The following is a 24,790-nucleotide window of genomic DNA, read 5'->3' on the forward strand; positions in this document are numbered from 1 at the left end:
GATTGTTTCAGATCAAGATCTCAATACCCAGTGTTGTTCAGCCTCCAAAGTGAGCATGGTTGACTTTCAAGTTCCTTCGGAAGCTAAATGTAATGTCAATTAATCGTATACAGAAACTACACAAAACATGTTTTGTATTGGTTAAATTCCAAATTGATTGTCGTTTATTCAAAGCATATAGCCTTCGCATTGTAACCACAATTCCTCAAAACTTTCCGATTAACAAAAAAAAACGAACTCATCTCTGGTCTGGAACATTGATCAATTCTGATTATGTGACATCACAGACATCGTGCGATATCATACGATGAGCCGATGGGTTTCACATGAACTTCCAGGAAGCTCCCGGCGGGGCAGCTTCGAAACCCCGCCTGCCCGCCGCTGCTCATGCCGATGCCTCCCATTTGCAGGCTGCTGGAGTTCTCCGCCACCGCCATGGGGATCCCGCCGCCGTCACACTTGTACGTGTAGCTGCCCCGACGTTCTCCGTCGTGGAAGGACACGGCCAGCATGCAGCCGGCCAGCATAGAGACGACGGCCGAGGCGATACCCAGGTAGAGGCACGTACCCGGCACACTGGAGAAGTTCCCGATCAACTGGTGGACCGCCCACGAGACGGGCACCAGCGACATGACGCCGGCGGCGAAGACGAAACACCCGCCTGTGCCTGCCACCCGACTCTTGAGCGCCTCCGAGCTCTCCAGCCAGATGGTGCACTGCATGCCCACGACGGTGACGAGCAGGCCCAGGGTGGACAGCGCCAGGGAGACCACCATGAGGATCCGAGACATCTGGAGATCGTAGGACAACGTCGGGACGGACTTGTACATGGAGCACACCGTGCTCCCGTTCAGCCCGTGCATGCATTCCATCCACAGGCCTGTTGAGGCGCCCACTGACACCTCCCAGAAGGGGAGCGCTGTGGTCACCAGGCTGCCCAGTAGGCCAATCAAACCCAGGAAAAAGGCCACCAGCTCCAGACCCAAAGAGACCATTGCCATGAAACGGCGCTGAGGAGACACGGGAACAAATGGAGAGTGAGTACACAAGCAGTTAGCTGACCATATACTAAAAATGCTAACTTGCACATCAATGAGCAAAAAAAAAGGATTTTGAGTTGCTTGTTAGCCATGAGCTCTCTTGGAACCAATTAGCGACTAGCTTCTATTAAGTATGCAAAGAACGAGCAAACCAACCAATGAAAGTAGCTATGTCCGCAAACTAGCTAACAATTTTTTTGCAGTCAAATTGTCTTCAAGTTTGTATTTTTGGTAGGGCTGTGCAATTAATTGAAATTAGAATTTCAATTGTTTCACTCCACAACTACAAAATCATCATAATTGTAAAAAACTAAAAAAATATTAATACTAATTTTTGAGTTGTTTAAATTTATATATTTGCACATTTTCAAAATTTATTTAATTTAAAAATTTATTAAATGTTTCATCCAAAAGGAACTTGCATAATTATAGTGATTAAAATAATTGTATTTGTCTGAATAATTTTTTATTTGTGTTTTTACATTTAAACATTTTCTTGTTTTGTACAAAAAAAGATCATTCCAATACACTCCAACTTGAAGTTTTTGCCAACATAAATAAACATATATATATATATATATATTATTATTATAAATTCTGTTTGGTCCAAAAGGAACTTACATAATTATTAGTGTTTCTATTTTTATTTTATTTGTCTCAATATTTTTAAACATTTTCTTGTTTAGTACGAAGAAATAAACAGTAATTTGAATGATCATGCTTTCAATTATTGTCAAAATAATTGTGATTATTATTTTTGCATAATCAAGCAGCCCTAATTTTTGGTAACGTTCCATGGTAGCTGTGGCTAACTTAATACATCTGAGAAGACCGCATTTTCAAGAAATGCCGCAAGCCGTTGATAAACAGTTCAGTGCAGATACAATACAAATTTTTCCGGGAAAATGTCCCAAAATGACAGCTGTTGACTACTGAACACGAGTTTTTTGAAATTCTACTCACACTTGAAGAGAGTCTGTCCAAGAGTTAGGCCAAACCAAACAAATTGGTCTCCTTGTGTTTATGTGTGGAGCATGATGTCTGATGTCTTTATTGTTTCATCATTGTCATCATACCTCTAATATTTAATATCTTTATTTCACTTTTGTGCATCAGTGTGAAGATGAAGATGAGCTTAAAGACATAGCTTTCGATATTCCGGTTCATCTAGTTGTGGGTAGTGATCGAAAGAACACAATCACGGATAGCGGCCAAAATCAGTTTTCTTCCCAGGGTTGTCCCTGAGAAAGAGGAGCGTAGAACTGTTGCTCCTCCCCATCGAAAGGAGCCTGTTGAGGTGGCTCGGGCATCTGGTTTGGATGCCCGGACGCCTCCCTTGTGAGGTGTTGAGGGTATGTTCACTGGGATCAACCACACTTCCTGGCAAAGATTTCCCAAGATCAAAAACGCAGAGTATGGTTTCGTACTCAGCAAGTGAACGCACCTCCTAAGAATGCTTGTCTCTTTGGAAACCTTTGTACCCATTTTGGTCCATATTATTGGTACAAATTCACATTAGTACACTTCAGACCACAGACTAATCGGGACCAGATTATCTTGATATGTTTATCAGGCCTACATTATGAGCTCTTAATCTAAGCGAAGTCAAGAGTCTTTGTAAATATGGGCGCAGATGCTAGTTCAGTTGAGTTATCACACATCCAGTATTGATCCCTTTGGTTTGTTTGTTTTTGTATGCTTTCTGTTTGTAGGTCACTTGTTGCTCTTTAATGGACTTTAATGTGTACTTTACGTTTGTAGGCTAGTTCACGGAGACATATTAACTCGGTCTCACATTTTAGTGGCATAACATTAGCATTTTGGGTGGATGACCTCGAAAAATTATCCAGAGCCATAGATCCTAACTAGCACGCTAATTGCACAATGTTAGCATGTTGGTATGATGTGAGCTAGCTCCTAGATGTGTCCAACGCGACAACAAATACGGTTAAATGAGTAGCATAACATTAGCATTTTGGTTCGCATGATAACACTGGCAATTAGGCCTCACATTAACATTAGCATTTTGCAGATATGTGGGTGGCTGAGCTTTATCCAGCTAGCTAGCCCCCCACATTAGCATAGCATCAGTAGTTGAGCCACAGTTATCTCAAAAGTATCTGAACACTCTTCAAACAAGGCACTATTTATTTCATTGCAAAAAAAACAACAACAAAAAAACATGAATACATCACACGTATCCCGTGACATCATATCCTGCCGCTAATGGTTTCACATGGACTCCCCCAGAGCTCCCGCTACCACTTCGGACCAACGCATGACCCCGACTGTTCACACCGATGCCTCCCATTTGCAGGGTGGCGGGATTTCGTACCCCTGGCACACTGCCTCCGCCCACCGGGTACGGGTATCCCCCACCCCCATACCGCCTCCCCCGGTGTCCTCCACCCTCATGTCCCTCACAGAAAGACAAGGCCAGCATGCTGCCCCCGAGCATAGAGAGCACAGCGGAGACGATGCCCAAGTAGAGGCAGTCGCCGAGCTCGAACTTGAGCGTGGCAGGCACGCTGGGACTGTAGAAGTTCTGTATCACATTGTTGGTGGTCCAGGAAACGGGCACCAGCGTCATGAAGCCCGCAAGGAGGAAGAAGCACCCGCCCACGCCCGCCACCCGTCTCTTGAGCTCCCCGGAGCTCTCCAGGCAGACGGTGCACTGCATGCCCAGGACGGCGATGGCCAGGCCAAGGGTGGACAGCACCAGAGAGATCACCATGAGGGCCCGGGATGCTTGGAGGTCAGAGGACAGTGCCAAGATGGAATTGTACGTATCGCACTGGAAGGTCCCAGTGCTCTGGTGGACGCACGCCATCCACAGGCCCTTCACGTTGCCCGAGGCCGTGACGATGTTGGAGCCGACGTGCGCTGTGTTCTCCCAGAAGGGGAGCACTGTGGACACCAGGCTGCCCAGTAGGCCCAGCAGGCCCAAGAAGAAGCCCACCAGCTCCAGAGCCGCAGAGGCCATGGCAAGCAAACAAGCCTGGGTAGCCACAAGCACAAATGCAAAGTGAGAACAGACACAGTTGGATGACTATAATGCTAAAATTTCTAACCTGCGTGTCAATAAATGGAAGCTTAACTAGCGAGCAAGATTTTTGAAACCTCAGTAGCTCATTATTTGCTATTTAATCACAACTACTGTGTACTGCTGCTAATTGACTACCTGGCTACAGATTTGTCGCTTGTTAGCTTCTAGCTAGTACATCTAAGTTACTCATTAACAGTATCTAACTAGCTAACAAGGTTTGCTTGACAAAGTATATTCAAACCATCTATTTTGAGAACCTTCCATCTTAGCTGTGGCTAACTAGATGGCTACTAAGCTACATTCCTACTTTCATGCTGCTTTCATGATTTCTCGCAAACAAGGTTTTCGTGACAAAGTAGAGTCAATGCATTGATTTAGAGAAGCTGTGGCTACGATGGGAAAATGGCCACAAGCTACGAAGCTACTTTCTGACTTTCATAGATAATTTACGAGTTAGTTGATAACTAGCTAGCTAGCTAGCTAGTTAGCTAGCTAGCTAGCTAGAGAGTGGGTTTGTAGGCTAGTAGTTAACTGGCAATTAGCAACTAACTATCCATCCATCCATTTTCTTGACCGCTTATTCCTCATAAGGGTCGCGGGAGCAACTAAGTAGCTAGCTAAAATTATGCATCGTTAAAATAACAATTACCACCACCAGCTTTTTTGTATCTCACTAGCAATTAGATTGTAATTAGTGTCAGTTTTGATAAAATGTACATAAATGACATTTAACTGGAGCTATCCGCCCGCTTTCTGAAGCTAACTAGTAATTAACAACTACAGCGTCCATTTTTGAGAATATGTACAAAAATCACAGCTCAATGGAGGTATTTATTAGCTTTCTGTAGCTAACTAGGAAAAAGAACACGCTCGCTACTCATTGCACACATCTGTTCAGGCATCTATTTTGATAAAATACACAAAAATTACAGGATCGTTACAAATTATGCACATGTTGATGCATCCATTTTGAGAAAACATACAAAAAATGACAGCTATAGGTTGAGCTATTCGCTATCTTTCTTTAGTTAGTGGTTATCAAATAACCATCCCAACTTTTTGTTGCTAACTAGCAATTAGCATCTTGCTAATTACAAATTATTGCTTGCGTTTATCTTGGCGTCCATTTTGAGAAAATGTCTCAAAATGATGATTTGACTATTCAACACAACACTTTTTTTTTCATAAATAGGATGCAGAATTAGCCTTGATGATGTGAAATCTTGTAACCTCTGTATCATTCAAGGTTATATAGTTTAATTTTTGTTCATATATGTCTTGTGAAATGTTACATTCAAAAAGTGTCAAATAAACAGTTAAGACTTCCCTGCTTAATGTTAGCTTGTAACTTGTCTCGTGTTGTATAATGTCAACCTCATCTTTAAATATATCACAAATAAGTTTACATCAAAATGTACCTTTTGACTGTATTGTATCTAATGAAAGACTTGTGGCATGAGAAGCAAACGACACAAAAAGCTGACTTACAGTGAATCAGTCGCTCCTGTTGCTTGCTGCTTTGTCCAGTTGAAAAATCACAAATTTTCTGTCCACTTCAACATTCTGCGGCCTTGCAACCCAACCCTCAAAGTCACTTTTGAAGACTTTGAATGCATTTTCGGAAGCAGGTGGATTTGCAAGGAAGGACAATGGATGTGTGTGTGCGTGTGCACGCGCGCATGTGTGCTCGTGCGTAGCATCCTCATCAGATGATGGGTGTCGCCATCCGGGCCGTCGCCTCCTGTCAAACACACGCGACAGTTAATGATTCTCTCATTGGCGAAACAAAACAACCTTTGCCATCCTTCACCCCCACGTTCACCGTACAGTATTCCTGCCCTCACGCGGTGCTTTAATGGGATTAGAAAAGAGTGGAATAATCCCGCAGTGCCGGCGAGCGCTCCATCCACTGGGTTCAAACACTGAGGCCTTTATTAGGAAACGGAACAGGGACCTTATTATCCGGAAATGTTGCCATGAAAAAAAAAAATCATTCATTCATTATTTCTAACAATAACAAGATTGATAAATATAATACAGATGAAATACATTCTGTCAAATTCATTAAATAAATAAATCTATTTATCGTTGTATGCATAAAGTCGGCTTCTTGCCATTTTTTTTTTTGTAAGTAACAAATTAATAAAAACATTTTTTTTTTCAATTTGTGACTCCCCCCCCCCCGGAAAATCCATAAAACTAATGAATAAAATAACTATATTACCTATTAACTTTTTCTTAAAAAAAAAACCCAAAAACTTTCTGTTCAAAAACACCTTTTTTTTAATTCTTAAAAACAAAAAATCCCCAAACAAAACAAAACATAAAAAAAATACTTTTTTTTTTTTTAAATCAAATAAACTGTAGAGAATACTGTAAATTGATGAACATTTGCCATCATGGTTTAATGTTTTCCATTCGATTCATTGTACTGTTCCCTGTTTCTGTTGTGGCCACCTTGGCCACCGGGGGGCAGTATAATACAGTCACACAGACCAAACAAGTGAGCGTAACCCTCAGGGATTCAATCAGCTGGCTTCTTCACAAAGTCAAATCTCCTCACCGTTACACCGATTATATTCGACACCGCTTTTCCTAACCGACTCATCACATGGCAGTGAGTAAATGGCCGGGTGGCCGGGTAATATGAAATATTGCTGTAATTGCATGTAAAAGGTTCGTCAGGAGTAAAAAATTTTTTTAATTAAATAAAGTATTTCAAAAGATTGTAGCTTGAAAATTGTTAGAGACAAGGACATACTGTAAATGTTTCTTCTTGCAATAGAGCGTAAAATGTAAACTAAATAAATAAAAATACATAAATACGGGTGTTAATGACAAGTCACGTGATCGTTCAAACCGGGAGCGTTTTTTTTTTTTTTTTTTTTTACACTGCCCAATCGGGTGGTTGTAAATCTCGCCGGCCCGGAAGTGCACAACGTAATCCTGATTGTAATTTTGCGCTTTGTCAAAAGTTAAATATGAGCATGAATCTTAGACGTGAATGTTTTGAGTGTTGACAGGAGGATATGAGGTGACGAAACCCTGAACAAATTCGTTGTATAACGCCCACGTAACAATAATTACGTCTTCGCGTTAATGTACAGATTTGCCCACACCGAACTCCGATCCGAATGTCTTCATTTTAAGACTCAATTCTCTTCGGCACGAATTATTTATGTAGTACATGATTTTGAAAGTCTATTTAAACATTTCATTTTGTGTTTTATTTCGGCGTGGGTTTAATACCAGAATGTTGTCTTTGTTCGACAGAATGACTGCTTTTGCTTCGACTGGATGATATCGCTTGAGCGAGGCACACATGAAGACTGAGAATGAGAATAATGTTTGTCACTCTGTTACATTTTTCGAAATTTTAATGGTGCCGAATTATGCGACGTATGGAAATGAAGCCAAACGCTGTAAGCGTAAAGTTATGACTTGTGTACATTAGCCAAAAGGTGGTGGCGAATTTAAATCCCCATGTTTTCGAACGGAGCGCGCCATTGGCAGGGGGGTGGTGGGGGGTCAGGCTGTAGTCTTCTCATCCGTCCCCCAGGAGGCTCTGCTTCCCCGGACCCCTTTGTTCCGTCTCGCCGGTGTGGGTTGAGTCAGTCACGGGTAGGCTGCGCTAAGCCCCCCAACAACAACAAAAAAAAGAAAAAGAGCGAGAGAAAGAGGGGGGGAAAACACCGCGGAGAAAACCGATAGGAGAGGTGGCGAGGGAAAAAAAAGAGCCCTGGAGAAAATCACGCGAGACGTTTTTGGGAAGATCGGAAGAAAGAAAAGTTGCTTCTGATGCGTTTGTGGTCGCGAAGAAAAAGTCGGACACACGGAAAGTGGGGTGCGAAAAAGACGCCTCGGGGACTCTGGGAGACTCGAGCGCTTTCCGATGCTTGCTTCCGGGAAGCTAAGTGCTAACCGGTCGAACGGATCCACGCGGCGGACTCTCCCTTTCTGCTACCCTAAGCATCCATATTTGCATCCCCCCAACCCAGGGAGTGGCATCCTCCCTTTTCCCAGTGAGGAATATTCCATGTGGCTCCCTTTTATATCTGGACCCTTGTGAGACTCAATGTGAGTATTTACTCAGGTTTTTTTTTTCCTTTGTTGAATGGAGGTGAGGTATTTTTTTCCTTTCTTTGCCGCAGTGTGTGGCTCACAACAATGGATCAAACTGGATGCATTTTTGTGGAGGTGCGCATTATCTACCCCCCCTCTCCATCCACCCACCTCGGCACTATCAGGTGCAGGCCTCATTATGGTGGAGGCTTTCATTTGTAACAATTAGCATCATCCTTGACCCATTTCATAGCCCTGCATGTGTCAGCCATCACCACATGCCACAATATTAGGGACATGGGGGTGGGGGCGATGATAAGAATTTTTAGTTGTGTACCAACCTTAGTGACATTGTTATTGGGCTGGAAATTGGAGAAGCACTGCATTGCATCACACTGACAGGTGCTTGTCATGTTTTGGCGGACTGAACCGGAGGAAATGTGAGAAAATGGTAGATTATGGAGCGGTTATGACTTCCATGGAAGTACAGTACACAATATAGGAAAGTCTCATAATGTGTACAGTATGAGTTTAAATCAATACTTTTACAAAATGTCATTGTAATACAAGAAGAAAGTTGCAGTAAGTTATGTGGAAATAGTTACAATTTTAATTTTGCGAGTTAATTGGCGCTGTCAAGTCATCATATTATAAGAAAACGTTTGTACTTGTGAAAGGGGAAAAATCGTTTTCTTCTGTGAAAGTTGTAATACCACAAGAGAAGAGTTGTATTAAATTGACAACTAGCTATTAATGATTGTTAGCCTGCCATAGGCTAGCTTTCTGTGGCTAGCTAGCTAGCATTTAACTCATTCACTCAGCCATTTTCACAGAAACAATCCCCTTCACTCCTGGCTGTTTAACTGGATTTTGACTGCTTTTGCAAGGCCAACAGAATATTGTGTTCTATTGCTATAAAAACATCAACGTACCAAAAGAAAGATTAAAGTCTCTTCTTTCATCAGGAAAAAAAAAGTATCTGGTTCCGTTTTGCAGCAATTAGCATTAGAATATAGCTGCGTTTCTGCATTATTCACAAATCTGCTTAGAATTGTTGGAAAATCATCTCGTTTTTATCATGGCCCTGGTTGATCTCTTATACTCTGCTGCCACCTGCTGCCCATTTTTGTAATTACTACCATTTCTTCACCTGTTCGTTGCAGTTGAAAGGCTGCATCAAAGCCTTCTGTATGCTCTAGCATAAAAAAAAACGTATAAATATATCTTTGGGACACTTAAAACATTTAAAATAGAATGTATTTATACGCCTTTGGGAGCACATGAGTTAACTAACTAAATGTAACATTAAAAACTAAAACTGTAATCTTCATCCAAGCGTTTAAACATGTACTATATTTCAGTGATGGCCACTAACATTGAATTGTTGCTGTCTGTTCTGCTTAACTTTGATGATATTCACTCTCTTCATGTTTCATAACTTTGCCTGCATTTTCAGCTGGAAAACATGGAGGGAGACGGTCACCACCCCCTGGCTTAGTGCCTTCACCGCCAGCCTTCACCGCCTTTTTTTTTTTTTTTTTTTTTTAATAAACCATGAACATGCTCAAGTCCAGCGGACTGAAGATCCCCGGACGCGGGGCGAAGCATTCCAGCCCGATGGGAAGGAGCGGAACCTCTAGCTCCCCCGTGCCCCCCAAAGACAGTAAGTCACTTCCTCCTCCTCCTCCTCATCCTCCGCTGGGAAATAAAAGAAAAAAAAACGTCTGGTCGTCGTTGCTGTGGTTTGCACTGTTTACTGACTCACAGCTGGGCTATTTGAAAAGCTATTTCGCGGAATACACATGATGCACGCTACATGCTCGTCAAACCTTTATTAACTGTACAGGCTGTTTTTTAGTAACATTTTGCTGCACTTTTAACTTGCTTGTGTCAATTTTGTTTATTGATTTTTTTTTTTTAAACTCTTGTCATTTCTGTTTTGACAACGCACAGGTTGGGAAAAAAAAAACAGAATTAACTTTTGGACATAGGCCTACATAGCTGCAGTTGTGCATGGGCTCCCTCTAGTGACATACTAAAGAATCACTGCCCAAGTTAGATCAGTTGTATTTAAGATGCAGTAAGTCGTTTTTCACGGAGGATAAAGAATATATGCCTGTATTACAAATATCTGTTGCTAAAAAGGTTCTAACACTGCGACGTTAATGTTAGCTAGCATTGTTAGCCCATCTATTGTATTTTGCAGCGTGTGTTACCGTTAATAAGACAGCAGACTTTGGTAAGACAAAAGTTGTCGTCGGCCCTATTACAGGATTAGAAACCTTTCCCCTATGAATGACAATAACAATTGTGATTAACATTTTATCCAAACATACACTATTTGGTCAAATCTTAAAGCCTAATATAAAGATTTATCCAATTTGTTCTCAATCTGTACACCATCCCGTCACAAGCTTCTGGAAAATCAGTTTGCTAGGATGCTAGCTTTAAACTAACTAACTAACAAACAAACACAGTAGAAAACGAACTTAAGGAGGCATTTTTGAGAATTTCGACTCCCAAGTAGCACTAAATGGGCGCCTTAAATCACAGCCTACTAAATGTAAACACAGCTGCCTCCAACGTTAACCACTAAATTACAGCTTTGATGTCATGTTAGCATCCCCGCTACATTACGTTCAGCCATGTTGACATTGTAATTATGGCTGCCATTTTTAAAGCTGTGTCTCTGATGCCATTTAAATGATTATGAAGTGCTAAAGTGATTGGCGGCTAATCCCACAAGGGTGAGTACATCTTGTGAAAAGGTTGGATTGTATGTTAACAACGCTAGCTACCGTTAGCTTCCTGCATGATTCCACAATCCAAAAACCACCCAGTCAAGTAGACTGTGGACTGCTCCCATATCGACCTGTTTCTCACCGCCAAATGCCATTTCTCAAGCGGTTTATCCTAGCGGCCTTCCAGAGAAACCCCCCGCCCCACACTCGTTTCAGCATCTCGCAGCTTAAATTGCGTCACGTCATCACGTCACTACCGTCAGTTCGGGATCAGAAAGATAATCCATGAAATGTTGCATGTGGCCTCACATCTGTTTGCGAGCTGGGATCTGTGGACGAGGATGTAAACAGGACTACCAAAAAGTGCTACATTAGCTAATATGTATGAACAACTGACAAAAATACACCCGCCCTGTATATGCTCCTCAAGTGATGTCAATTTGGTGTGTATCAAAGGAGTCCAAAATCTTTTGGATGACTGAAAGGGCCTTAGTTGGAGCTAAACACTTCTCACGCACAAATGAAGAATAGCTCCATCGTGACACCTGCGCAAAAATAAATAAATAAATACATAAATAAATAAATAAATAAAGCAGACAGCCGTGTCATAAATAACTCAGTGATCTTTAGTTCAGCCTCCTCCCATCTGCTGCCGCCCTCGACTGTATTTGAAGCACTTGTAAATAACCGAGGCGGGCCGGTGGCAAGAGGTGTGGCCGCTGCCAGCGTTTGGAGGCGGAGGAAGTTGTGTGGAGGTTTCATTGTGCGCATGAATGGCGGGTTTTCACATTGCCCGAGCACAATGGTCAAAGTGGAGGCTTGTGTTGCCAGTCTTGGCTCTGGGTCGGCTCCCTTTTTACGCGAATGTGTCGCCTTGGCAACGCAAATCAGGGCTGAGTCCGAAGCCTGGATGGTCACGCATAACTGTTTACCATTTCCTGTTTTCTTTTCTATATATAAAGTGGTCGTCTAACCTCCTCCTGGCCCCAATCTGCCTGAAAAGACGGATCCTTTTTTGGTCCATGCGCCCTTTGTAGCAGAGTACGAATGCATACCACTAACTTGTGTACGCTGAAATGCCATAGGAAATAAAGAAGTTGCCTTAATATCAAGTTATGAGAATAAATCATATTTTCTCAAGAGAAAAAAGTTGCCTGAAAGAATTAAGACATTTTTGTTGTGATAAGACAAGCTCTGAAGTTCACCTCAAAATGGCTGCTTTAAATAAAGCCTGAACCATGAAATATATTTTGATTATTTTTAAATAGAGTATTTATTGGTCCTTTTGAGCAAACTTCCTCATGTGACTTTTGATTTGTGTCATATTTGATACATATTTGATACCGGTCACAATGCTTTAAATTTGTACATTTATAACTGTCAACAATATAATAATAAACAGACATATCAAGCATATTAGTATTTCCCAAAACCAGAAAGAACATTTCCCACTATTAGTAAATATAGTTGTCTCTCCTTTCTCAACTGGGGCAATCTTAAAAAAGTCGCTGGAAAAGCCATGAGCTGGGTGATACTGCCCTCCAATGGATTAACATTGCATTGCATGTGTCAGATCATATACGTCAGGGTTTTAATGGAGAAAAAAAAATATACTCATGGAATAGTTTCAAAATATCTTGTATTTTACATTTGGCTTTATTAATCCAAAATAGCTGACTGCCTGCTCAATCTTGTATCACTCAATGACTCTGGTGACTGACTAATTTTTTTTTCCCGATCTTTCTCAGCCTCTTGTTCATGAAATTTGCCCCAAAATGGCTGCTTCAAACTAAAATGGCTGACTTGTTCTGTGATTTTCTTTGATTTGATTCTTGACACTTTACAGGTCCGCCTGTCTTAGGAACCCCCCCCCCCCCCCCTCCCCCAACTCTTAGAGGGCGCTAGTGAGTTACTTTGGCACAGGAAACACACACTTTGAAAAAAAATCGGTGAGCGACTTGTCAGCCATTTCCACAATAACAGCAACATATGGCAGCAATTGGGGCATAAAGCTCCAGCAATGGGGCCACAAAGCCTCGGGCAGGTCTTCAACTCGGGGTGGTGCGGAGGCGGCAACGGAACCCGCGCGCACGCACTGCACACAGCCCCACTCGTCTGTGTGTAAAAAAAAAAAAATGGCGAAAGAATGGCCGGTTTCATCGCAGATGCGTCTTGCTGACCCACTTTTTCGGCACCAATTAGAGTCTGAGCGCACAATTTGCACCCTTGTGCCGCGTGCTGGCACGCACAGCTTGCGTTTATCGCCGGCACGGCGCGGTCAAAGGGGGTTGATGAGGGAGAGGCGCACAATGTCGCCGCTGTTTCTGATACGTTACGTTGCAGTTAGTCACAATCAGGGTTATTATAGTTTTGGAATTTTTTATTTTAGTTCGTTATGATTTTGTTTTGAGTTTTGTTTTTTAAATTGAGTTAGTTTTAATTGGTTATCAGGGTGGTTCTGTTTGATTTTATTAATTTTAGTTATTTAATAAATGCTTCGTTAAGTTGTGTGTAAAATAATGACACCCGGGATGATTCCCCCATACAAGTTGCATTGCTCATCTGAAGACTGCTTGTGAAGTTACAAATTTTATATATTCTGATTGTGGCCGACTGATTAACTAGTTCGACATTAAATTATAATTTTTGTAACTTTTTATAAAATCATCTCGCGGGCTGGATTAAACCCCATTGTGGGCCTGATCCGGCCCGCGGGCCTTAGGTTTGACACACCTGTGCTAGATGATGTCACGTCTGTGTGACACACTTCCAAACGTCCTTCCCCCCCCCCCTTTTTTCTTTTTTCTTTTTTATCTATCTCTCGCTACTGTAGGTAGCTATCATCTATCAATCGCTACTCTAGCTAGCTAGCTAGCTAGCCAGCTATCTATCTATCTATCTATCGCTACTGTAGCTAGCTAGCTAGCCAGCTATCTATCGCTACTGTACCTAGCTAACTAGCTAGCGTCTATCACTACTGTAGCTATCTATCTATCTATCTATCTATCTATCTTTTTTTTTTGACGTCCTTTTTCTGGTTAGCATCAAAATAAATCTACTTAAAATCACATTTAAAATCATCATCAAAGGCTCATGCATTAAGTTCATTACCAAAGTCTAAAACGAAGGATATTTTCGCTACAGTTAGTTTTCGTTTTTTAAAACGCATTTCCGTTTTTATTTTATTTCATTAACGAAATTGTTTTTTTGTATTTCAGTTTGTTTTTTCGTTAGTTTTATTTCACTAAAATAACCTTGGTCACAATCTCCATCTGATCTCCTCTGGAATTGACGCCACCTTCAAATAATTCACTTGGTATAGTGGACTAATTGTACAAAACTTTGTCTCCAGGTGCTCCAGTCAAGCCCAGCACGCCGCCCAAAGCGTCGGAGGAGGGTGACGAGGTGGCGGGCGACTACACGGTGGGCGAGCAGGTGTGGGTGAACGGCGTCAAACCCGGGGTCATCGCCTACCTCGGGGAGACCCAGTTCGCCCCGGGCCAGTGGGCCGGAGTCATCCTCAACGAGCTCCTGGGCAAGAACGACGGCTCGGTGGGCGGCGTCCGCTACTTCGAATGCCAGCCCCTGCAGGGCATCTTCACGAGGCCCTCCAAGCTCACGCGGCAGCCGGCCGCCGAGGGCAGTGACGGCCTCTCGGCCGAGTCCCTCTGCGCCCACAATCAGACCCTGCAAGGCGGGGGTGGGGGCGCCCCCGTCGGGCAGCGGGCGGCGACGGCGCCACCGCTCCGAGAGGGCCTGCTCAACAGCGCCATCAAGACGGGAAACGAGTCGGGGTCCAACATGTCTGACAGTGGATCCGTCAAGAAAGGCGGGGACAAGGACCTGAGGGCTGGAGATCGCGTTTTGGTGAGGATCAATGGCCTAAAATACATTACTATGAAAAAAAAAAAGACGACAACATTACAGCAAATTCAAAAATATTATTATTATATATGTCATATTATATATCTATTAAAAAATGTTTTCTTATTTTACAAAAAATTGTTGTAAACGTGTTTGGAAAAAAAGTCAAGTATTTGGTGGACACGCAAAAGTATTAGAAAAATAATCCTAGTATTTATTTTAAGAAATATTCCCTTAGAAACTATTTTAAAAAAAATCACAAATGTTCAATGAATTATACAATAATAAAGGGATACTTCACTTATTTAGCCCCAAAAAAGTTAATATTGTTTCTATAATTAATTTGATACTTTTATTGTTTTTCACGTACAATTAGTACGTTTAAAAACACATTTTGCAACTTGCTGTCGACTGAAAATGACATCATGTGACATTCACAAGCTGAGCTGTGATTGGTTACCTGAGTCCTTGTGCTTTTCAGTCGACAGCAAGTTGTTGTTTTTTTTTGTTTTTTTTCGAAAATAATGAAAATACCAAATTTATTATAGGCAAAATATTAATGTTTGACTGCCAAAAATGGCTAAATAAGTAAAGTATCCCTTTCATGGTAAAGACTAAAAGGGAAAAAATACAAAAATGTTAGAAGTACACAATTAGAGGGAAAAAATTAAATATTGGGCCATATAAAAAAAAAATACAAAATACAAAAAACAGGAATTTTAGAAACTAGTTCAAAAGTGTTAAAATAATAATAAAAAAATATATATGTATGGAAATATTAGATGGAAAATGCATTTATGGAAAAAATGACAAAAACACAGCCAGCCTGCAGTTACTTTAAAATAATTTTTGATGAAAAATAGCCACATATTAGACAAAATATGAGAAAAAAAAGGAAAATATTACACACACTTCTATTAGACAAAAATAAAAACTGCATAAATGCTTTTTGCATTATATATTCAATTTGCTTTTTATTTGGTGAAACATTTTTGCTTTTCTTTCAAATGTATTTTTTTTTCCGAATTAATTTCCTTCAAATATGTTTGCACTTTTTTTTTTCGATAGTTTTGCTATATTTCCTTTCATTATTTTATTTTTAAAAAGATTATTTGACAGAAATACAAACATAGTACAAACATGAATTACATCTCTCTTTGCGGTCAGGTGGGAGGCTCCAAGATGGGTGTGATTCGCTACATGGGGGAGACGGACTTCGCCAAGGGGGAGTGGTGCGGCGTGGAGCTGGACGAGCCTCTGGGCAAGAACGACGGCGCCGTGGCCGGTACAAGGTGCAAGGCGCACAACAAACAACACAAACTACTGTTGAACAGTTGGCAGTCAATGGAGCCATTCACTTAGCACTTAAAAGAAACTTAGCACTTAAAAGAGGGTTCTAACTTGTATTCCTGATTGGGGCAAATATGCCTCACTAATTAAAATAAATAAATAGATAATATACATATATTTTTTCAATGTGTTGCAGATATTTCCAGTGTCTCCCCAAGTTCGGCCTGTTCGCTCCCGTCCACAAGGTGATCCGCATCGGCTTCCCGTCCACCAGCCCGGCCAAGGCCAAGAAGAGCAAGCGGGTGGCCATGGGCGTGTCGTCGCTGGCCCACAGCCCCAGCAGCTCGTCCATCAGCTCCGTCAGCTCGGTGGCCTCGTCGGTGGGCGGGCGACCCAGCCGTGCCGGCCTGGTGAGATAACGAACGGCCCCGATAATCAGGAGTGACTCCCCGGGACTCGCTCGTCCCTTACCTTTTCGCTGATAAAGCATCCACGTCCTCAAAAGCAATCAAACGGGGACGACGTCGCATTGATTTTTGCTCAGCGGTCACGCCCCTTTTTTTTTACTTTGCTTAATTGCTGGCAGCCGTTCTGATCAACTTTATGCTCCGTCGGTCATAAAGATAGCGGCGTAAGCAAGAATCGGCTTGAGTGATGGGGATGTGTCCCCCATGATTCAACGACATTGAAATACACTCGGCAGAAAATTCTCCTTGAAAGCACAACAAATTATACAAGTACTCAAGAATGTAATGTCAGTCTAATCAATGTATTTGTATTTATTGTTTATTATTTTAAAAATGACTCATTTTTAAAATAATCATGCAACTTTTTCTTTATGTTAAAAATGAACACATATTTGAGCAGGTTAATGGAGATAAAAATCAATCTTGTAAATAGCACCAAAAAATTATAATTAAAAAAATGTAAAGAATATGTGCTATACTTTTAATGAATTTTTGTTTGTTGTTTTTATTTGTACTTATGTTATTATTATTATTATCATTATTATTAATAATAATATTATTATTATGAGTAGCAGTAGTTGTGGTAGTAGTTATAATAAATGTTTTATAAGACATGCAAATTAATATTCATAGTTTTTTGTTTTGCAGTTATTCAGATATTTTTGGGTATTTTTGCATTATTGGTAAAAAATATACATAAAGTTGTAATACAAAATGTTTTGATGGTTAAAATAAATATTTTTTAGTGAACCTCTTAAAATGTCAAAATTATGATCTAATAAATGTACATTTTTATTTGCTGTTTTAAAAATAATTCTTCGATTCAAATTTTGTATTACATCATTTATTTATTTGTCGTTTTTGTCAGTACCAGCTGCTTTATAAAATATTTGTATATGTAAATATTTATGTGAAATTGTAAAAAATGTATTCATATTTTTTCTGTTAACTTGGCATACAAAATTTATGACAGCAATCATTAATGCCATAACATTACGCGTTTAGATGAATAAGAATAAAGTTACAAATAATCAGAAGTCATCTTCATTGTACCGCAACATGTCCTGCATTGTTAGTTTATGATCATTAAACATTATTTACGACATTGAGTATTCTTTATAGATAGATAATTTAACCCCAAAAATATTTGTAAAATCTCTCAGGCCAAGCAGAATTGTGTCAAACACTACCCTCTAGTGGCTGCAAAAATGTTGCATCTCCTTATGAGGACCAAAACTGCCAAAATTCAAAATAAATAAATGACTAAATAAATAAATGAATGGCTAAAAGCGAAAAGAAAAATATTTATTTAGTCATTTATTTATTTTGAATTTTGGCAGATTTGGTCCTCCATATGTCCTCACCCAATGATTTTTTTTTTTTTTCCTCGTCCTTGGCTGTTACCGCGACAACTGATTTGGTTCCTGCCCAAGCTGACGGAAACGTCGTCGCGCTACGCCCGCAAGATCTCGAGCACCACCGCCCTGCAGGAGGCGCTGAAGGAGAAGCAGCAGCACATCGAGCAGCTGCTGGCCGAGCGTGACCTGGAGCGAGCCGACATGGCCAAAGCCACCAGCCGCATCTGTGAGGTGGAGAAGGAGCTCAGCGCCCTCAAGTCGCAGCACGTGCAGGTGGGGAACGGTCACCTGATCACGTCGCTTCCAACGGGGACTGTCCAACCTGACCTCATTGTCCGTTCTTAGTATGTCTCGGAGAACGAGGGTGCCCTGCAGCAAGTCACAGCGGCGTTGGCCGGCGTGCAGAAAGCGAAGGTGGAGTTAGCCAATCAGCTGGAGGAAGAGAAACGGTACGATTGAATGGAAGCTGTCGCCTGTTGCTGACCAAAACAGCAGCATGAGGCGAAGCGTGTCAACCCTTGTCGTGTGCGCTAGCATGTTAGCATAATCCCCTTGTTGTTTGCAGGAAGGTGGAGGACCTCCAGTTCAGAGTGGAAGAGGAGTCCATCACCAAAGGAGACCTGGAGGTAATCACAATTTGGACTCGTCACTTGTTGCTAGGCAGAATTCCACGGCCAATGAAAAGAACACTTTATGGTTCCACTGCCTCACATATCAGGTAAAAAGGACAAGACTGTTGAAATGATGGTTTTAGCCAGCGAGCATCACTTGTTGCTATGCAGAATTAAAGGGACCACAGAATTGCTTGGCTTACTTTTGATGGTGTATCACTTGTTGCTAGGCAGGATTTGAGGGGCAAACGCAATTAAAAGACCTGATAGTCTTGCTTGTTTTTTGTTACTGTCTGATTAGTATGTTTCTACAGCCCCATCTAGTGGATGTTGTGGGTACTTCCTTGTCCCATGGTGCAAAAAAAAAAAAAAAAAAAAAAACCCAAAAGATAAGATTAAAAAAAAAATCAGTTTTAAATGATTTAGTGTGTTTTTGCCAACAGGGAAGATGCAAGCATGACTCAGCATCCTTGGGGTTGGGTAAGAGGACCAAGGTGACAAAAAAAAACAGAATTTTAAAATGAAACATGATCTTGCTTTGGATGCCACATTAACCTTACACACACTTGCTATATTTCCTCTTTGCTGTGCTGTGACGTCTTACAAACCAATCAAGTAGTGGCTTCAAAGTAGAACCGGACTTCTTCTCGGTCTCGTTTGTTTCGAGCCGATGCTTGAACTGTAGATGACCCATCCGCCAGTGGCTGCGCTCTTCTCACAATTTTCCACTTTGTCGCTGGCACGTTGCTTGTAATCCAATTCGAAATGTTGGGAAAGGGACGCAGCGATTCCTCGTTTGGCGGATTGCTTTGCTTGGAAATGACACCTGATGACATTCAATGCTGACGTTTTTCGGGAAAAATAATTACTTTGGATATTTGTTGACTCTTCTGTGAAATTGAATGTGAGTCCTATTGCTAATTTGCTTGGTGATAAATAATTCAAATTAAGTAGAAAAATATGTTTTTTTGACATGCTGCAATGTAACGATATTTTAGTAATTACATTTCTACTAATAATTATTTGTAATATAAACTACAGTGCTAATACAAAAATGACTGTGCTAGGCTCAGTTTTAGTTTACATGAATACATCAAATTATGCTTTATCAATTAAAAAAACAAATATTTTATGATAGAATTGGAGTCAGCATAAATACAGCAAATCAGTTTTGGGTTTTTTTTACGATTAAGATATTAAATTAAAAACCTAAATACATTTTTTTTTAGATAATTGGACTGTGCTAAAAATATATATTAAATATTATACATCATATGTTAAAAAAATACGTTGCTAGGCAGAATTTTAGCAAGCACAGGCAAGTTTTAATAATACAAGAAGAAAAATAATTATCCCTAAAACTATGATAATGATAATATTAAAGATGTGAAAATGTCTTAAAAATCTCATATTTCATGGTGTCACTTGGCAAATTTTGATTTTGCCAATGTGTTTAACAATTATGCCACTAAATGGAAAAAAAAAACATGAAAACGTTGTGTCACAAGTATTTTGTGAACTTGTCTTAATTTTAATACGATGTGTCATTTCCAAAATCAATACACAAACATTGGACATTTCATTAGGTACACTTTGGCATTGGATCTGGTGTACCTAATGTTGTGGCCATCCAAGCAGGGAGCCGAATGAGGAGCCTGTTGCAGTCTGCATAGTTTTATTTATAATAAATGTATTTCTAAATATGCTAATTCATATCCCTCTGTTCTCCCTGATGACAGCAAACCACGGTGGAGGAGCAAAGTCGCATCGTGCAACTGGAGGAGGAGCTCAACCGAACCAGGTCTGAGATGGAAACCCTGCGGGTTCAGCTGCCGGGCCCTGCCGCCGCCGAGGGGCCGGGAACCGCCCCCACCCAAGCACTCGACTCCGAGACGATGACGGCGGCGTTGGCGGCGAGCCGACAGGAGGCGGAGGCACTGAAATTGCTGGCGGAGAAACAGAACCAGGAGATCTGCGACCTGAAGCTGAAGATCCAGCAGGCCACCAAAGAGAACATGGACATGATGGACGCCTGGAAGGTAATTAGCCAATCACAAGATGGAAGAAAGTCACTTCTGGAAAAGGTTGTTCAGCTTGTTAGTCGGCCTGTGTTAGCATCTGTGTGCCAGTAGTAGCCTTCCATTTGCCATGTATTAGTTTAGCGGTTAGCTTAGCAAGTTATGAATTGCATCGTCATCTGTTAGCATAACTTCTGTTAGCCACATTTTTAGTATCCCTAGCCATGGTTAGCATTTTTTTATCCATATATCAGCCTCTGTTAGCATAACATCTGTTAGCCATGTTTTGCATCTTGTTAAGTAGGCCTATGGGTAGCCGTCCATTCACAAAGAAATGTCTCTGCTATTTTAGCATCTCTTAGCGACTGTGAGGCCTCTTTGGTAGTCATATTTTGGCCTTCGCTATCCTATATACTGTATTGTCCTTTGTTAGCCATGTGTTTAGCATCTTTGAGTTTTGTCTCAGCCATGTTTGGGCATCTGTTAGCATAGTATCATCTAGCCTTGAATTGGCCTCTATTAGCTTAGCATATTTGAGCTACATATGTTGTCCTTTGTTAGCCATACATGAGCTTCTGTTAGCCAGCTTAGCACCTGTGAGCTACGTGTTAGCAGGCCTCTGTTAGCTTAGCATTTGTTAGCCACATGCTTAGGATCTTTGAGTTTTGTTTTGTTTTGTATGTTATGTTTGTCCCAGCCGTACGTGGGTGTCTGTTAGCATAGTATCTGCTAGCCTTGAATTGGACTGAATTAGCTTAGCATCTTTGAGCTTCTAATGTTGTCCTTTGTTAGCCATACATAAGCTTATGCTAGCCATCTTAACATCTGTGAGCTACATGTTAGCAGGCCTCTGTTAGCTTACCATCTGTGAGCTTTGTGCTGGTATATGTTGGGCTTTGTTAGCCACGCACAGGCTGTTAGCTTAGCATCTGTTAAATGTGTTAGCATCTGCTAGCCCTAAGTTGGTTTGTTGTTTACGGGATAATGCCAAATTGTAAAGCTGTTTTGCTCATCCCCGCGCAGGCTAAATTCGACTCTCTCGTGAGTGACCACCAGCAGTCCCTGGAGGAGCTGAAGGCCTCGTTCTCCGGCAACCAGTCCACGCCCGAGGGCCAAGAGCCGGGCGTCCAGGAGCTGCGGGCTGCCCTGGAGGGCCTGAAGATGGAGCACCAGCTTGAGGTGGAGAACCTCAAGGCCAAGTACAAAATCGAAGCCGCCATCCTCACCAAGGAACGCGAGGACCTCTGCGCTCGCCTCCAAGAGGCCAAGGACCGCACCGGTAGGGAGGCCTTGGAGGAGGCCGCTGACAAACTGCAAAGGGCCGAGAAGAGGATAGCGGAGATGGAGACGCTTCAACGGGAGCGCGACCGGAGCGCCCAGGAGTTGAGGGAACGGCTCGAGATATCCGAGAACAAGTTGTCCGACTACCGGGCCTTACAGGAGGTCAGCCAGGAGGAGGTCCAGAAGCTGCAGGAGAAGCTGAGGGTGACGGCCAATCAGCTGCAGGCCACCCAGACTGACCGCGACGCTAACGTGAGTGAACTAGCAATGCTAGCATCCGCTGCCTGCTTGACAGTTTTGTGCAATGCCTTATTGTCGTAGGTCATCGACGATAACCACCTTACCGACGAGAAGCTAAAGCAGAACATAGAAGGTATGACTTGAGTTTTGTCCGACAGGCCGTTTCCAAGGATGTAAATAATTGTCTTCCTTGCAGAAACCATGGAGAAGCTGCTGAAAAGGGAAAAAGAGGTTTCCACTCTCACCTCTCAAGTTGAAGCCCTCAAATCTCAAATTGGAGGTAAGCCTACCAACCTGCGTTAAAATATTTACTCGAAAAATGTTCAAATTATTATTATTATTATTATTTATTTATTTTTATTTTTTTAACGACAGTTCTGGAGGGAAAAGTTCGCACGGGGGAAAGGAAGGCCGAAGCCCTGGCGCGGGAGAAGGTGCGCGTGGAGGCGGAGCTTGAGTCCATGACCAGGAAGTCCCATGATGCCTCTGGGCAGCTGCTCAGCATCAGCAAGGAGCTGTTGAAGAAAGAGGGGTTTGTTTGACACGTTAGCTTAGCATCGTTTTGCCATGTTTGTCATATGTTGGCCTTTGTTAGCTGTTTATTTTATTGTTCTCTGTTGGCTTAGCCTCTGTTAGCATCTTTCTGTCATGTTTGTCATGTTGTCCTCTGTTAGCTTAGTGTCTTTCAGCATCTTTTTTGTCATATGTTGGCCTTTGTTAGCCGTATATTTTATTGTTCTCTGTTAGCTTAGCACCAGTTAACATCTTTCTGTTCTGTTTGTCCTGTTGTCCTCTGTTACCTGAGCGTCTGTCAGCATCTTTTTGTCATGTTTGCCATATGTTGCAACTTGTCCTCTGTTAGCTTAGCATCTGTTGGCATCTTTTTGTCATGTTCATCATATGTTGTTAAGCGTATATTTTATTGTTCTCTGTTAGCTTAGAATCTGTTAACATCTTTTGGTAATGTTTGTCATATGCTGACTTCTGTTAGCATCTTTTTGTCATGTTTGTCATATGTTGCAACTTGTCCTCTGTTAGCTTAGCGTCTGTTGGCATTTTTTGTCACGTTTTTCATGTTGGCCTTTGTTAGCTTAGCATCTGTTAGAATTTTTTGTCATCTTTGTCATATGTTGGCCTTTGTTAGCCGCATATTTTATTGTTCTCTGTTTACTTCTGTTTTGTCATATGCTGTCTTCTGTTAGAATCTTTTTGTCATGTTTGTCTTATGTTGTCCTCTGTTAGCTTAGCATCTGTTAGCATCTTTTTGTCACGCTTGTCATATGTAAGCCTATGTAAGTCTATTGTTCTCTGTTATCTTAGCATCTGTTAGCCAAATATTAGCATCTGTTCACCACTTGTCAGTGTTAGTTGGCATCTGTCAGCTAAATAATTCTGTGTGAGTCATATTTGTGTGTCAAAATAAAGTTCTTTTCTGACTCTTTCTTCACTTTGTTCACACCAGGAGCCTAAACGAGTTGAGAGTTTTGCTTCTGGAGTCGCGCCGCCACTCTCGCGAGATGGACAAAGACCTAAACCGTGAAATGCGCAAAGCCGAGTGGAAGGTGAAGGAGCAAAAACTGCAGGATGATATCAAGACGCTCCGGGAAAAACTCCTTATGCTGGTGAGAAACCAGGGACGGCACAGTTTAGAATTAGACAATAGAGGCCATCTTGTGCCTTTTATTCCAGGGCCGTGAGAGATTCTCCCCGGACCACCGCCGCCATTCCATGCTGGACCCCTCGGCTCTGGACTCTGAGGTGACCCGCCTGCGCCAGCAGCTGCTTAGCACCGAGGACGCTCTGAGGACAGCCCTGGAGCACAACCAGCAGGTGGACCAGCTGGTGCAGGCCATGGGCAAGCATCCGGAGAAGAGCCCGGTAAGGTACTATGTCATATTTCCTCAAATAGTGGCCTCCCCTTAAATGGATGCCATACTTGAGTTAGTTGCCAGGTGAACTGTAATAAATGCCCTCCCACAATTATCCATCTCCACCCTGGTACAAATGAAAGCCGCCTCTCAAGTTGATGCCTTACTCAAATAAGACCCCTGGCACTGCTTGCAGCTGATGAAATCACAGTGAAATTTGGAAAGTTTTTCTTCTGCCATTTGTCCAAATGAACGTGTCCTCTGAAATTGATGCCTCCTTTCAAATAAGTCCTGGTTGTTCCCGTTCAGATGCACGGAGCCCACAAGTCGGCCAACGGAATTCACCATCAGGAGCCCAACAGCACTCAAGACGTGCGTAGAATTTTTCAATGGACTTTCTACCGTGGTTTTACACCCGCCGGTGCTAAAAGTGTTTTTTGTTGTTGTTGTTGGGGGTGTTTTCAGGAGCAGCACTGATACAAGCTGAGGAAGCATTAACCGGGACTCTCAGAGGAACGTCCGATCCTGCGACGGACGTATGAAGTTGATACTGTAACCACGCATGGTCGCCGAGAGAGCACCTATTAGCCAGTTGCAAGGACCAAGTACTGTCAATTAAACGCCTCATGGGATTCTTGAGAGAAATTAGCTACCCTCGAAGGCTAATTTATTTTGTTTCAGTAGCAGGAACGCCTCGAGTCCAAGAACTTTCCACTGGGTCACTTTTTTTTTGTTTTTTTATTTATTACTTTGAAATAATCTACCAATGGACTTGCAGATATGACAAATGTGTTATTTAAGGGATTGGTCGCCATGCGAAATCGCCCAAAAGTTTGCTGCGCCAGGGATTTTTTTTTTATTCTAATATGAAAATTAGCCCAATGATCGCGCCTTACCTCAAACT

General features: G+C 41.8%; 4 protein-coding genes across 7 annotated transcripts in view; 2 read left to right on the forward strand and 2 right to left on the reverse strand.

Annotated features, from left to right (window-relative positions):
- The window catches only part of rbm41 (RNA binding motif protein 41), a 37,146-nt gene extending 36,590 nt beyond the window's left edge, over positions 1-556 (forward strand). Inside the window, exon 10 of the mRNA XM_077504346.1 lies at positions 411-556. The gene's annotated coding sequence lies outside the window, so the exon portion shown is untranslated. The remainder of the gene's footprint in view (positions 1-410) is intronic.
- Positions 1-2,084, reverse strand: LOC144005892 (claudin-2-like). The gene is made up of 2 exons (XM_077504353.1): positions 2,004-2,084; positions 1-1,010 (listed from the first exon to the last, which is right to left on the reverse strand). The coding sequence occupies exon 2, from the start codon at positions 999-1,001 to the stop codon at positions 282-284; it is 720 nt and encodes a 239-aa protein (XP_077360479.1). The 5' UTR covers positions 1,002-1,010; positions 2,004-2,084; the 3' UTR covers positions 1-281.
- clip2 (CAP-GLY domain containing linker protein 2) lies at positions 898-24,534 on the forward strand. 4 transcript variants are annotated; one of them, XM_077504340.1, is made up of 18 exons: positions 898-1,037; positions 9,605-9,811; positions 14,242-14,756; positions 15,921-16,045; positions 16,240-16,453; positions 17,944-18,141; positions 18,214-18,317; positions 18,434-18,494; positions 18,923-18,973; positions 20,219-20,518; positions 21,521-22,030; positions 22,100-22,151; positions 22,215-22,298; positions 22,394-22,550; positions 23,481-23,640; positions 23,708-23,901; positions 24,196-24,258; positions 24,352-24,534. In XM_077504340.1, the coding sequence occupies exons 2-18, from the start codon at positions 9,703-9,705 to the stop codon at positions 24,371-24,373; spliced, it is 2,919 nt and encodes a 972-aa protein (XP_077360466.1). In that variant the 5' UTR covers positions 898-1,037; positions 9,605-9,702; the 3' UTR covers positions 24,374-24,534. The 4 variants fall into 4 exon arrangements, with proteins under 4 accessions (XP_077360466.1, XP_077360465.1, XP_077360468.1 ...); XM_077504339.1 differs by lacking the exon at positions 898-1,037 and adding an exon at positions 7,627-8,163; XM_077504341.1 differs by lacking the exon at positions 898-1,037 and adding an exon at positions 7,630-8,163 and having other exon boundaries at positions 23,708-23,896.
- LOC144005891 (claudin-14-like) lies at positions 3,171-6,007 on the reverse strand. Its single transcript, XM_077504352.1, has 3 exons — positions 5,914-6,007; positions 5,575-5,827; positions 3,171-4,038 (listed from the first exon to the last, which is right to left on the reverse strand). Exon 3 carries the CDS (start codon positions 4,021-4,023, stop codon positions 3,232-3,234), a length of 792 nt encoding a protein of 263 aa, XP_077360478.1. The 5' UTR covers positions 4,024-4,038; positions 5,575-5,827; positions 5,914-6,007; the 3' UTR covers positions 3,171-3,231.
- Positions 24,535-24,790: the final 256 nt, after the last annotated feature.

This window comes from Festucalex cinctus, chromosome 18 (genome assembly GCF_051991245.1).
Source record: "Festucalex cinctus isolate MCC-2025b chromosome 18, RoL_Fcin_1.0, whole genome shotgun sequence".
NCBI lineage: Eukaryota > Metazoa > Chordata > Actinopteri > Syngnathiformes > Syngnathidae > Festucalex > Festucalex cinctus.